General features: G+C 44.0%; 1 protein-coding gene across 2 annotated transcripts; it reads right to left on the bottom strand.

The window, feature by feature from the left end:
• Positions 1–7,917: 7,917 nt before the first annotated feature.
• retreg2 (reticulophagy regulator family member 2) lies at positions 7,918–14,478 on the bottom strand. Of its 2 annotated transcripts, none has more exons than XM_035410601.1 (9): positions 13,577–14,478; positions 13,157–13,260; positions 12,801–12,831; positions 12,227–12,356; positions 11,844–11,928; positions 11,200–11,328; positions 10,524–10,612; positions 9,850–9,985; positions 7,918–8,773 (listed from the first exon to the last, which is right to left on the bottom strand). In XM_035410601.1, the coding sequence occupies exons 1-9, from the start codon at positions 13,825–13,827 to the stop codon at positions 7,971–7,973; spliced, it is 1,758 nt and encodes a 585-aa protein (XP_035266492.1). In that variant the 5' UTR covers positions 13,828–14,478; the 3' UTR covers positions 7,918–7,970. The 2 variants fall into 2 exon arrangements, with proteins under 2 accessions (XP_035266492.1, XP_035266493.1); XM_035410602.1 differs by having other exon boundaries at positions 7,918–8,728; positions 13,577–14,475.
• Between the last annotated feature and the right edge of the window lie 197 nt (positions 14,479–14,675).

The raw sequence follows: 14,675 nt of genomic DNA, 5'->3' as shown, positions 1-14,675 counted from the left end.
AAATGTGTAAAATTTGGCAGCATTGCTGTTCCAGGATAAGAACATTTGCTGAGCAAACAGTCATTAGGTGATGTGACAGGTCACATGCCGTAGCCTCTTAAAAAAAAAAAAGCTTTCCAAGACATGTTGTCTAACAAGTCCATTCTTCTTCTGCTTCTTTAAATACACAAGAGTAAACACTGTGTACTAGATGGCGCCGAGGTCTCAAATGAAAGAAGGTATTATACTTCGATGTCATCTAATGTAGGGGTCCTCAAATAACTACTCTAAGAAACTTAATGAAATGGTCAGGCTGCAGTGCACTGGCTATTTAACACACTAATGCACATAGAAGCATGAACGACAGGGGTTCCAAGACCCCAGTTTCTCTATACCGGCTGTAATAAATAGTGTTGCATAACGTATAATAAGAAAGTTATAAATGTGATTCTCATTATGAAATTGGAATCGAAGCTCAGTTTTACAAATTAACGGCAATATTTTCTAGACATATCGGCAAATCATCTGTCACGTAAAATACATCTTCAATAATGACTTTAAAATAAAAATGTTAAATAAAAATTAGCAGTAAGATTCATTCCTACAGTAATATGCATTACAGGTCATTTTCAGCTCTGTTTGTTTTTCATGTATTGTATTTGAGGTATTGTAGTTTTATGAGCGCATTCAGAAAACTACAATAAAAAATAGTTTTTTTTTTTAAATCATAAAACTACTATTAGTTTTAGAATGTCGTTGATGCTGGGTAACTGTCATAGGACAGAACCAAACCTACATTATTAGAATCAATCAAGCCTCAATTTAATTTCACAGCTTCCCTTGAATTAAGCCAGGAACCAATTAATAAGCTCAGGTAGTCATTAAGATAGCCAATGTGTGTGAGCAAACACAAACATTGTATTAGCTTCTCAATTTGTGCTACTCTTTATTGATATGAAAAGAGCCATATAAACTTCATTTATACCAACCTGTCCTGTACCAGTAGGGTTTCCAGTTGCTTTATTAGTCCTTACATGTAGCTACCCAAAGCCGAACTGACGCTAACACCAAATACCAAACTGCTGCATATTTTGAATTGAATTCTAGCCCCATGTGACACAATTAAGAAAATTAAATCATGAATACTTACATGCGGAGGCTTTGGGTTACAACAGATGCAAAGTCCATAAGTTCGATGTCTTTACACAATTTTGATACAAAAATTTTAGGCAAGCACTTTTGGCCGGTCGGTCATAGCAGACTCTTCAAAAAAATAAAAAATTTACTGTCGTTCTATAACTTTTCTTAAATTAAATTACTAAAGCGTTAAAATATTAAATATAAAGACAATTGCATTTGATGTAAAATGGTATCTTTTTTTTAAAATTTTTTTTAAAAACTTTTTTAGAGATTCCCACCTGTTAGGCAGGGAGATGTTTCAAAAAAGAGCATTGCAGCCTAATATTCTACCTTATAAGGGGCCCAGCCGCCTGGAAATAAGGTCATTTCAATGCGGCCCAATGGGAGGGGGACTGAGAGTGGGAGAAGATAGGATTCCCACGTCCAATGAGGTGGCTCATTCCCCCACTTTCCATTTTTACTGTCAAATTCTGGAAAACCAACTTGCAGCGACACGTGCTGTTTTTGACACACGTATATATATAGTACACACGTAACTCATGTAGTACCTCATATAGTACTAATCCAGGTACCTGTACAAACAAATATGATATATACTGCGTGTACATGACCATATTATATTCAGGCAATTACAGGTGCGTTGATAGAAATAGGTTGTCACAGCGTATTCCATAATCGTTCATGTCAAACTGTCATCTGTAGACCACTGGTAGTTACAAGCTCTGGTCCAGTAGTCCCATGACAGGGATGCACAGGTATAGACATGGAAAATGATGATTTCATATGTTTCAGAATAATTCATAACAACATGCATTCCACACATACCAGCACCATCCCTTGGTGGGATAGTGCTGGTATGTGAAAATACTTAACAATTTAACAATTTAACACAGCAGTTCCATTATACTTCCATTACTGTACTGGGGTCAATCCAGGTTTCGCATAATTGATCCAATAAGAAAAACATCAGATATAAACTACAAATATGGTGGAGAACATAAATTATTTAGATGCTAAGAACTTGAAGCTATAGCACTCAGACTAGATTTTTTGCTTTCAAATACAATACTTTTTTTTTTTTTTTTTCGTTTCACTCAGCAACTTGGCACAACTTTGCAGAAAGTCACACTCTTATGCTATTTCAAAATATAACTACTTCTCTTATGACAGCAAAGAGAGCAAAACAAAGGAATTACCTTGACCTAGGCTCTTAGTGGTACCTCTGAGTAGGGAAATCTTGCTAGTCCAGACTGAAATACAGGGAAAGCACTTCACTTCAAACCTTCTGATGAAAGTTCTTCATCAGACCATGTACACTCAGGAAAAGGAAATGGGCATACTATTGAACAAACAAAAAAAAACTAAACATATTCACGTCATTTTAAATAGGGGCAATTCTGTTTTATCACCACTACTGATGTTTGCTTTCAGGGCATTCCTTCCAAATAATCCCAGACGATATAAAACACTAAAACATACACAGCAAGGGGTTATCATTTCAGTAATTTGTTTTCAGAGTTTCAAGAGCACCAGTTTTTCCTTCACAGTAACCTGTGGCTAAGCACTCCCGTTTCAGGCAAAACCTGTGTTCGCTTTCCTAGCGATGTAAACAAAGAACAAGGAAACCATAATACATACAGTGTAATAGTTAACAATTATTTAAATATTTTACTAATGCTAATGCGAAGTATTCTGAGCTATCCATGTGTTACATTAAAGATATTACGTGGCTATAACCAATATTAATAGATATTCATGAGCACATTTTATTTGGGGTTTTTTCCAGAAAGAAAGTACATGAACATAACAGTTCTTCAATACTGGATATCATTGCTAGCAGTACTAATCTCATAAGTAATGTCATTAAGAATAAACCTGTTCCAAGAGACTACTGATACACTAAAAAAAGACTAATGGAGAGCAAATTGAGCAAAATAAGCTTATAGTTTCTCCTGCAAAATAAACTGTTCTAGCATATTTGCCAAAAGAGCTTGTTTGCCTAGCCGTGAGCTGGAACAGGATCCAAGTGAACAAACACACCTCTGGTAAACAGGCAGTTTGAAAGATTTCAGCTCAGTGAGCTGTGGCAAAGACATGTTTAGCAGTCCTTTAAGAAAAGGCAAGTAGTCAAGTAGGCAATCCAGTGTTCAATCCAAATATATCACAGTACATAGGTAGACATTCAAATTTAACAGCAATGGATTTTGCACATTATCTAAACACTAATTTAGTACTGTGGGCTTTTATAAGAATTTTATAAGGACTGTAGAGGACATGTAAAGAAACTCTTCAGGCCACAAATAATCATAAAGAGCATAATCATAATAGAGATCATATTATTCATTTGGGACATTCTGGGAGAGCGGAGTAATCGCCAAAAAAAACTGCAAAAAAAAAAAAGAAGTTGCATACAAGATGGCTCTTATAGCCCAAACCAGCACTGGTAGCAGTGGTACCACTGTGGTAGCACAAATGATTGATTGCTGATTTATTGATTTCTTTGGCATGTTTGATGAAAACTTCAAAGGTTGTTTTCCACCACACCCCCCCAGATTTTTCCACCTCGCAATTCCAAGGTGTGGTACTTCATTGGAACCACTAGATGGCAGTAAAAAGAAATGCTTCTATCACCATATCCATATCACAGTTCTGACATCGATTTCCGAGCGTTAATTAGTTAGTGGAAGCAATGTGAAGCCAGAAACACTATTAATTATGAAAATATACAGGAGGCTTTTTTAAAAATTAAATTTTCTGTTGATTACACATTGCTAATAAGTTTCGATCATTAGCATTTACTTACCGAATGTAAATAGGACCATTTCCCGCAAATTACCATAAAGATGTGTAACAGTTAGTGACACGACTTTATTCAGAAGTATATCTGTCTGAACGTTGGAGTTAATTGTGAATTTAGTTTGAATCTGCATCCAACTAAGTTAATGAAATGCACACTTTTTGTCTCGTCTAATTAAGACTAAATAAGCATGTTGAAAAAACGTTAAAAGTCCAATATTCAGAACATATCTATGGAAATCATCAGACAACGCATATTACCATTGCTAGGTAGAGGGGCCATATTTCATAGATTACTCTTTTATGAATGGATTTCAACATAAACATGATGCCGTACCTTACATTACAGGTATCAATTGGTACTTTATCCATACCATATTTGCGTCGTTAAATCAGAAAAAAAAAACATATAAAAGCTATAGGATGCAAACTCAGTAACTTGTTTTTTGAGTTGATCGCCTTATAAGGGACTGGGGGGATGACTTCTCAGTTTTTCCCCCCAAAGCTGGCTCATTTGTTGCTTCCCCGATTCCCTTTGAAAAGTGTCCATTGTTAGGCGCTGAATGAGTTCCTGTTCGTAAATGACGCTACGGAAGAAACGGAGACTCGAGGAACAGAATGTGCACGCACGGGCGTGCAGAGTGCTTTGTGTCGACAAGACGGTGGGGGTTCTGGAAAAAGGACAGTGCGTGAAAGGTTATTATTATGCAGAGGGGGGTGGGGATTGAGGTTCGGGATGCAGTGAGGAGGGACAGAGGGAGAGCTGTGACTGTGTCTACGGTCACCAGCGCACTCGCCCCCGGGTGCTGGGGCAGACTCCGGAACGCGTGCTGCACTGACTGGCAGACTTCCTGAGGAATTCCCCCCCCGCCCCCGACCACACGTTAAATCTCCAGGGTCATACACCAGCTGTGTGAGCCCAGAATTATTCATGTAGTCGGGCCTGTGCAGAATTAGCAGGAACGGAATGTCAGAAGTAGGCCTTCACGATTGGGTGTGGTGATTCAGCCGAGGTGAATGGACACTATTTAGGGGACAGTGACCGACCGTAACCCACCCTTGGACCCATTAAACCCATCCTGGACCCATATAACCCATACTGGACCCATATAACCCATCCTTGGACCCATACAACCCATCCTGGACCCATACAACCCATCCTGGACCCATATAACCCATCCTTGGACCCATACAACCCATCCTGGACCCACATAACACATCCTTGGACCCATACAACCCATCCTGGACCCATATAACCCATCCTTGGACCCATATAACCCATCCTTGGACCCATATGTACTCTGTTAAGAGTTGAATTAACACTGAGCTTTTCACTGTGCATGCATCCACTCACCCGGTGGGTATTTGGCGTGAATAACCAGATGGGTAGGAAGCCATATTTGTCATTCTCAGAACAGGCAAGAGAAATGAAAAAATATATATTTATCACAGATATCGATTTTCCATTCAGCAAAAATCTGGTTTAAGTGCTTTTTATATATTAGGAAGCAGAAAAAGCAAACAAGCACATTTCTACAATACATAAGTATCAAAAGGACTTTAAATAACTTATTAAATCTGACCTTTTAGACACATTGTATAATTAATTAGATTACATTGTTAGGGGGAAAACAATTCAGTTCTTTAAGATTAATACAACCCAATAATACAGACACCTCATTCCACGTTAGTACGTCTGGAAGATACTACAGCATCCAAGACCATTTCAAGATTGTTTAGCATGGCTTGTTCAAGCCGCAGATTGGATGCAAGCAAGCATTTTTTTTGACCAAACCCAATTTTGATTCTAATCGAGTTGCAAACCATGCACATTTCTGGACGCAATTTGGTCTGCGTTGGTCTGTTTCGTTAACAGATGTTATATTTACTCGCATTCGCTTGGTGCGCATTGTCATTTGAGGCGTATGTTTCAGAAGGTCAACGGGGCAGTAAACGCCCTTGTACATAAAAAGTAGAGGTCTAATTTACAAAGTACATGTGCTGCTACAGTCTTAAAAAAAAAAAAAAAAAAGGAAATCTAAAAGACAGATCACAAAAGGAGTCCAACCCTTGTCCTGGACGGCTGTTTGAAAGCAACAGCTTTCTTAAACTACCAAAGGAACAGTATAGAGCTGCGATGCACTGTACAAGTAAGATACATTATTTACGTACAAGTCATTTAACCGATTAATTCGACCGTTCCGAAATGCAGTTTCAAAGCCTGGCCAGGACACCCTGCAGTACAGTGCAGCCCTGATATTCAGAAAGCACGTTCCCCCACCTGCACGCACCGCCAGATTTCCTCTTCTGCAACTTCATTTCAAACGTCTGGAAGGGCATGCAAATGGGTACCTCTGCACATTCTCCAGATCCCTGGCTCTAAGACACACGTTTGTGACAATTATTACTCCAGTTCATCATTTCATATCCGCTTCAAACTCGTCTTGGCATTTATTGTGACGGAATAGGTAACATCAGATTGCAGGACGGCTTAACAGCAAATATTCTTTTAAAAAGAAACAACCTTTCATTTTCCATGACAAATCACTGCAAACTATTTTATTGTTCCCTTCTTTTTTTTTTTCTTTTTACTACAGTACCAGAAAACCAAGACAAATCGAGAGGGATAGGCGTCAGTTTGGGTCAAATGAGGTTCCAATGAGCTTCCCCCCCTCCCTCCCTCCCTCCCGCCCCCCATTTCCTGTTTAGTGTGAACGATCACCTCAGTTTATTTGTGTGCACGCTCCACACTGATCTCCAAACTAGATGCTTTGCAAACAGCCAGTGGCTCTTCTGACTCAGGAATACCGAGTAGTCAGACGTGACGAGAACCTGCCAAATATTTACCCACATCAGGTTCTTATGCACACACGAGGCCGTCACAACCGGACTGCTCTTGGTTTCAGTTTAACAGAAACTGCTGGCTTTTTCCAGAGGACCACAATGCATAAATATAATGAAAAAGTCCAACTGCGCCACCTGATAAGGGACAATCCAAAGTCCACACAAATTAGGGATCTGCTGCTGCTCTGTCAGTTCTCAGAAGCCCATTCCAATAATCACCAAAACACCCAGGGCATTTATTCCAAGTAGTGCAATTTCCTGCTTTAAAAGCTGGCCAGCTAAATCATGATCCAATCTGCAAAGCATTTGGTTTCAACAAATCTGGCTGATCATCCCATAAAAAATGTGTGTCATCTCAAAACAGGAGTCTGTCTTCCAACACTTCTACTCCTCAAAATGCAACAACCCCAAACCCTGAACTGTACACTATATACACGCACCGCTCAAAGGGCTATAGGATAAATACTGACCTAGTCTATACATAGAACTTCCAATATTTCATTTCAATTTTTATGTCAAACTATAGGCATGTTAAAAATATATATATAATACCATCAGTGCTGTTGTCATAACAAAATGTCTGCCTTCATTTATGTATCAACAGTTATCCTACTTTTGGTTTGGCCCAAACTATGACCCAGCTGGGACCGGTACGACTGAAACCTGCCCCATGACTTGCAGTTCATGGCCTGCGCTGTCAACTGGAAGATCAGATCTGGCCTATCGCGAGCTTCCATCAAGCCCCGGATTCGAAGTCAACTGTCAGTGTGCGGCTATTCGGTGAGTAGATGGTCAAATTTTGTTTTCCCTCCCCAATCAAAAAACAAAAAAGAAAGAGACAAACCCACAGTAGTAAACTTAAAACTCATCAAAACGAAAAACCACATCAAGGGAGTATGTTGGTAAATTTTTGGTGTGTTTGTGTGAGTGTTTGTGTGCGCGCGTGTGTGTGTGTGTGTGTCTTCAGGGCCGGTTCTGGACATAGGTGACATGGGCATTACTCAGCCATAGCCACACCCCCTCCACCCACCCCCCCCCCCCCCCCCCCCCCGCTGCCCCCAACCCAGTACGCAATCTGACCTACGGCAGAAGAAAGGGTATACCTGTGTGTGCGAATGTATGTATGTATGTGTGTATGTATGTGAGTGTGTGTGTATATATATTTTTATATATATTACTATAAATAAACGAAACTACAAGCAGTGAGGAAGCTAGGACTCCTCGGGGTGCTGGGTGGGAGGGGCTATCTGTGTGGGCGGGGCTACAGCAGTTTCCTGTCCCTCAGAGCTCAGGCCCAGCTCCCTGTCCATCAGCTCCAGTTCACTTTGGTCCAGCAGCTCGAAGTCCTCCTCCTCGGCGGGGGTGGGCGTGTCGGCGGGAGTGGGCGTGTCGGTGGGCGTGTCCGCAGCCTGGTCCTTCTCGGCCCCCTCGGCGGCGGGGTCCTCGGGTTGGGGCGCGGGCTCGGGTTCGGGCTCGGCCTCGGGGGCCGGCGGGGTCTCGTCCGGCAGGAACTCGGCGATGGCGGGACCCTCGCTGGCCTCGCTGGAGCGCAGCAGGGCGGACAGCGTGCTGCGCACCACACTGGAGATGGCCGTGCTCACCATCTCCTCGCTCAGGGCCTCCAGGGCGGGGCTGGGGCCCGTCGCCCCCCCCGCCTGCCGGCCCGCCTGGGCCCCGCCCGCCTGCCGGCCCGCCTCGGCCCCGCCCGCCTGCCGGCCGTGCCCGTTGAAGTGCGAGTTGACGAAGTGGAGCGGGGACGCCAGGTGCTGGATCAGCAGGCTGGCGGGGCTCTGGGGCTCCGGCCCGGGGGGGTCAGCGGCGGCCCCCTCGCCCCGGTCCGGGGCGGCCGACCGCAGGGGGAACTGCAGCAGGTTCTGCTCGATGGAGAACTCCTCCACGGAGGGGAACTCCGGCAGGTCGCTGGAGAAGGCCTCCTCGTGCTCGCTGTGCACGCTCTGCACGTCCAGATCTGCAGCGTCACAGCCAGAGAACGCACTCACAGACACGACCTGGACTAAGACCCCACGGACAGAGATGCATCTTTAACCACATTGTCTATCCCTAATACAGGGTCAGCACTGATACAGCTGTGTGTGTGTAACCATGCTTTACATTACACAATAATACTATATACTGCATGTACAGGTATCATTACATAACACTATAGTATATTGTATATATCACTACGCTTACAATTTACAGGCAGAGGGATAATAACTGTATGCTACGTTTTAAGGAAAGCCCTTGTACCCATGCAGAGGTATAATAACCGTATGCTACGTTTTAAGGAAGGCCCTTGTACCCATGAGGAGGGATAATAACTGTATTCTACGTTTTAGGGAAGGCCTTTGTGCCCATGCAGAGGGATAATAACTGTATGCTACGTTTTAAGGAAGGCCTTTGTGCCCATGCAGAGGGATAATAACTGTATGCTACGTTTTAGGGAAGGCCTTTGTGCCCATGCAGAGGGATAATAACTGTATGCTACGTTTTAAGGAAGGCCTTTGTACCCATGAGGAGGGATAATAACTGTATGCTAGGTTTTAAGGAAGGCCCTTGTGCCCATGCAGAGGGATAATAACTGTATGCTACGTTTTAAGGAAGGCCTTTGTACCCATGAGGAGGGATAATAACTGTATGCTAGGTTTTAAGGAAGGCCCTTGTGCCCATGCAGAGGGATAATAACTGTATGCTACATTTTAAGGAAGGCCTTTGTGCCCATGCAGAGGGATAATAACTGTATGCTACGTTTTAAGGAAGGCCTTTGTGCCCATGCAGAGGGATAATAACTGTATCCTACGTTTTAAGGAAGGCCTTTGTACCCATGAGGAGGGATAATAACTGTATGCTAGGTTTTAAGGAAGGCCCTTGTGCCCATGCAGAGGGATAATAACTGTATGCTACATTTTAAGGAAGGCCTTTGTGCCCATGCAGAGGGATAATAACTGTATCCTACGTTTTAAGGAAGGCCTTTGTACCCATGAGGAGGGATAATAACTGTATGCTAGGTTTTAAGGAAGGCCCTTGTGCCCATGCAGAGGGATAATAACTGTATGCTACGTTTTAAGGCGCATGTGTGCACTGCGGTACCTTCGGAGACGTCGGTGAGCTGTGGGGTTGTGGCTCTGGACACGGAGAACCCGCCGCTCTCCAAGATGGACGCCTCCTCGTCCGAGAGCTCCGAGTCGGTGATGGCCATGGCCAGGGCGGTGGTCTTCGCGTCCACCTGACCGACGGGAAGACAGACTCGGTCAGCAGCCGATCTCCCGCCGCTGATCAACGGCATGCTGCCCTTAATAAGATCGGCCATCTTGCGACCGTCAACAACCCCCCGCGGCGAGCCGGGGCCCAGTGATCCAACGCTCTCTGCTACCGTGGTAACGAGTCTTGTGCTGTCTGAAGAATGCCGTGGGCATGACTGAACGGGTTACATCAATCAGTAACTTGACTGCAGTTTAACTCTGTATACTGCTTCCTCTGGAATTTCAGCTGCTCTACTGAACACCAATTTTTAAAAAAATTTTTTTTTTTTTTTAAAGATGAGTGTTGTCACATGACACACTATGAATGTTAATTCCATTTTTTTTAAATTAATAAATTTTATTTCAAAATGCAGCCTCCACCTTTTCCCCTCCCATTTTTTTGGAGTACTGGGACAGTGTAAGTATGTGCGCACACACACGCATGCATGCACACATACCCAAGCACACACACAGCCACGTTTGGACCCGCTGACCCACGGCGGTAAAGTGAAAGACTCTGACCGTGGGGGCGAAGCAGGACAGCTCCTCTTCGCTCTCGCTCTCCGTCTCCACCTGCGGCTCGGCCCCGTCCTCCGACTCCTTCTTCACCTCTGCGCACACGCACACGGGAGAGACACGCTCAGTTACACGCACACGGGAGACACGCTCAGTTACACGCACACGGGAGACACGCTCAGTTACACGCACACGCGAGAAACACTCTCAGTTACACGCACACGGGAGACACGCTCAGTTACACGCACACGGGAGACACGCTCAGTTACACGCACACGGGAGACACGCTCAGTTACACGCACACGGGAGACACGCTCAGTTACACGCACACGGGAGACACGCTCAGTTACATGCACACGGGAGACACGCTCAGTTACACGCACACGGGAGACACGCTCAGTTACACGCACACGGGAGAGACACATTCAGTTACAGCACAGCCGCACACACACACACACACACACACACACACAGACACACAAACACACACAGACACACACAGACACACACACACACACACACACACGTGCGAGACAGTCACAGACACGCACACGCGGGAGACACACTCAGTTACAGCACAGCCAGTCCCCGTGGCGCTCCAGCGCGGCTAGCACGGTTAGCATGCACTGAAACACTACTCCAGACAGGCCGACCCCCCTGAGAGAGAGAGAGCTGCACTCACTCTTCTTGTGTGGCTGCGTGTCCCCCTTCATGCTGTAGTCCAGTTTCATCAGGATGGGCTCCAGCCCCGTGTACATTTTTTGGATCAGCTCGTGGTAGACCACCAGGGGCCAAACCAGCACGCTCAGCACTGAGGGAGGGGACACCAAAGCCCGCTTACTGCTTACCCTGCACACCGCTCAGGCTACAGGTGCGCCCAGCCAAATAACACAAGGAGCTGCTGTGCAGTGCCGCTATAAAATGGCGCTTTATTTGTACAGTCAACAAAAATACAGCCAATACATTTTTATTTATGTATTATTCATATAGCTTTTTCCATTATATATGTAGGATTACCAGTTCGCTTCTCTGACCCTATCAAAGATTAAATACGGATATACATGTCATACATTCATATTATCCATTTGTAAATCCTGGTACATGCTAAAGCAAAAAATGTTGTTCTAGAAATGTGCAAATGGGTACATTAGCTTTACCCCAGTCCCTTTATAAAACTACAGCCATACTACAGTCTCCACAGCCACGCAAACTGTGCTCCACTAAACGCATGAGGAAAGGCGTACTAAAGAAATTTGAATTCTGTTCGAATTTATTACCATTACACATACTACTCATTTATATAGATGACCATGCATTTACACTTACGTATGATGTAGGAAATCATAACTCCTGGTACGTAATGCCCCACAACAGCCAGAACCACGCAGCCTGCACACACCACCACACAGAACTAGCGGAAAGAGGAGGAAGATGATGTCATTAATGGGTCGCATTTTTCATTACATAAAAACGCTTTGCAAACACATCTACCCACTAAATATTCCGTACTCCTTTCATTAAATTTAAACGGGAAAACGTACAGGGCGGGGACCACCCACATTCGGCAGAGTTCCATATTTTACATTAACGCGCAAAAAAATGAGCTTCTTTAGTCTATATCTAAAGCCAAAACTCCCTGACGTTAACATTATTGAAGTACAATTGGACAGTAAAGCACATTTTCCCGACTCATAACAGAAGCCGCTCACCTTGCCGTGGTTCAGCCGTTTGTACTGCAGCGCCTCCTGGAGGTACAAGCTGCAGGTGAGATAGCTCTCCGCCAGGTGGTGACTGAGTTCCGGAACACTGAGGAGCCGGGGCTGCACCGTCACGCTCTCCCTGGGTTAGACGCACGCACAGAAGCAGGACAGAAGAACAGTCACATTTAGTGCGAAACGGATGGAAAAAAAATCAAACAAATCCTCACTCATAAAAAAATAAACATGCCCAGACCCAAAAACAACGAAAATGCTGTTTACATTCATTTTTAATTGTTAAACGTTCTAATTCACACTTGCAACTGTCGTGTTCTGATTTCCATGTCAGTCCACAATTAGAACGACTTGAGAACTACGCAAATTGTTTACTGTATTTGTATTCACGGTTATACACTTCAGGAATCTTACTGAATGTCACAAACTTGGTGCCCAAAACAATGCTTCAACATGCAGTCTTCAGATCCAGATTCATAAATCCATCACACGGAGTAAATTCTGGCACAAATATAAACTGCTAGAAATAACAGCTGCTTTCAGGCAAGGGTAAATTCGGCAGATGTGGTACCTTTGACTGACGGGTGCCTCTGGAAACTGGGCTGTATTTCCATGTACACAGATCAATGGGACAGAGAGGGTAAGAAAGAGAAAGATTCATAATTATGTTTCTGGCGTTTTTAATCCTATTGTCGGAGATCTGGAACAGGATTGTTTACATTCTAATTCACTGACTGGGATTCGGCAATATCGCTAAGCAAACGGTATGACGTCTTCTTAAACACTGAATTTTCGAACTCTTATGCTGCAAAAATAAAATGTTTGCCACAGGTTTATGGGACCGGGCAATAAAACGAACCACGTTACTAAGGTGAACTGGAATGCAGATGGATTTGGCACAACCAGGACTGGTGTTATCACACCCACCTGTGAGATTGGGCAATTTATGCTTCCACCTGTCCAGAAGCACTAGTCCAAGAAGAGCCATACTCAGGAGAAAAACAGGTCGCACGGACGTGGACGACAGAAGCCTAGAGCAAAAACGATTAAATGTCAACAATCACTCTGACTACATTTTTAATTCATTTCTTGTACAGTTTGGGAGATACCAAACTGAGATAGTGACACGCCTTTCACAATAATAATCCTTGTTCGCAAGCTAGCTAACGCTACCAGTTCTTCCAAGAAGTAGCTCGCTAGTAGGCTTAGCTAACGTTAGCTTTTAATGATGTGTTCTTACTCACCGATCATTCCGCTAGTTACACTAGGTCATGTATTAACGTATGGTGTAATGCCTTGTTAATCACCCTGTCATTCCAATTCACGTAATAAATATTGACGATTTACCAGAAAGCGGTGTTCAGGGTAAATGCAACGAAGATGCTGTGCAGCGGCCTCTCCCACACCAGCAGCCGCTGCATCCACAACATTACGGGCTCGTATGGTGACAGCCAACCCTGAAGTCGCTCCCGCAGTTGTACGAGCTCCGGGCTCCCTTCCACGCCAGCTTCTTCGCCTTCCTCGCCTGGGAACAGTGACTCCAGGCCCACCGAAGAGGAGGAAACAGAGCGGTGTCCAGCCTCCTCCCCGCTCGCCATTTTTCCTCCACTCTGTTGTGCTGTTTTGTTGATCACGGGGTTCAGTTGGGAGGGTCGATGGAAGCTCCGACAGCAGCAAGAGCAGATATTACGGGCTCTTCCTGTCACGGGTTTCTGTTTACGCCTCAAAGGCTGATAGCTACTCTAATCACTTTAGCAACCGGAGCTAATGTTAGCTGGTTAGCTATCCTATTTCGATATCCACTGGGCTGATTGTGTAGCGAAAAAAACACTAGATCTACAGTTTTAATTAGTATTACTGCTTCTGCCGTTGTAACATACTTGAATGGTGAATTAATTTTCTTCCCGTAAAGCGGTGTAGGCTAACACCATTCTCGCACCGCGTAGCCAGCCAGCTAGTCTCTATTCTTGCTTCAGCAAATCTGTTGGAGAGGAGCATTCACTGGTGTATCCACAGCACAATCCTACTAGTGTAGCTACATGGGCAGCGTCAAACAAAATTTGTTGACCTCCCACTAGAAAATTGTTGCATTAAAATTGTGATTGTGTAACGTTACACTTATCTCTTTTAACAAGTGGTTGTTTAATATAATCTGGCAGTTCCGGGCATGATGCAAGCTTCGAAACTCTGAATAGGAATGGTTACCGCCTCGTTTCTCACCGCCTCGGGAGCTCGTCTTTAACTGCGGGGATTCCCACACAAGTCTTTAACCCCTCGGGTGATAAATATGAGCTTAAGCTGAATTGTTACCGGTTCAGAGAACAGTTGTTCTCTACACCAGTCTACGATAATATACCGTGCTATGACTGGTTTAACGGCAACAACATGCTAATGTTATCATTTTATTGCATTGTCTGACATTAGTTTATGAACAACTGAATGAAAA

Source organism: Anguilla anguilla, chromosome 3 (genome assembly GCF_013347855.1).
Source record: "Anguilla anguilla isolate fAngAng1 chromosome 3, fAngAng1.pri, whole genome shotgun sequence".
Taxonomy (NCBI): Eukaryota; Metazoa; Chordata; class Actinopteri; order Anguilliformes; family Anguillidae; genus Anguilla; species Anguilla anguilla.
This window is presented reverse-complemented; position numbering and strand designations above follow the sequence as displayed.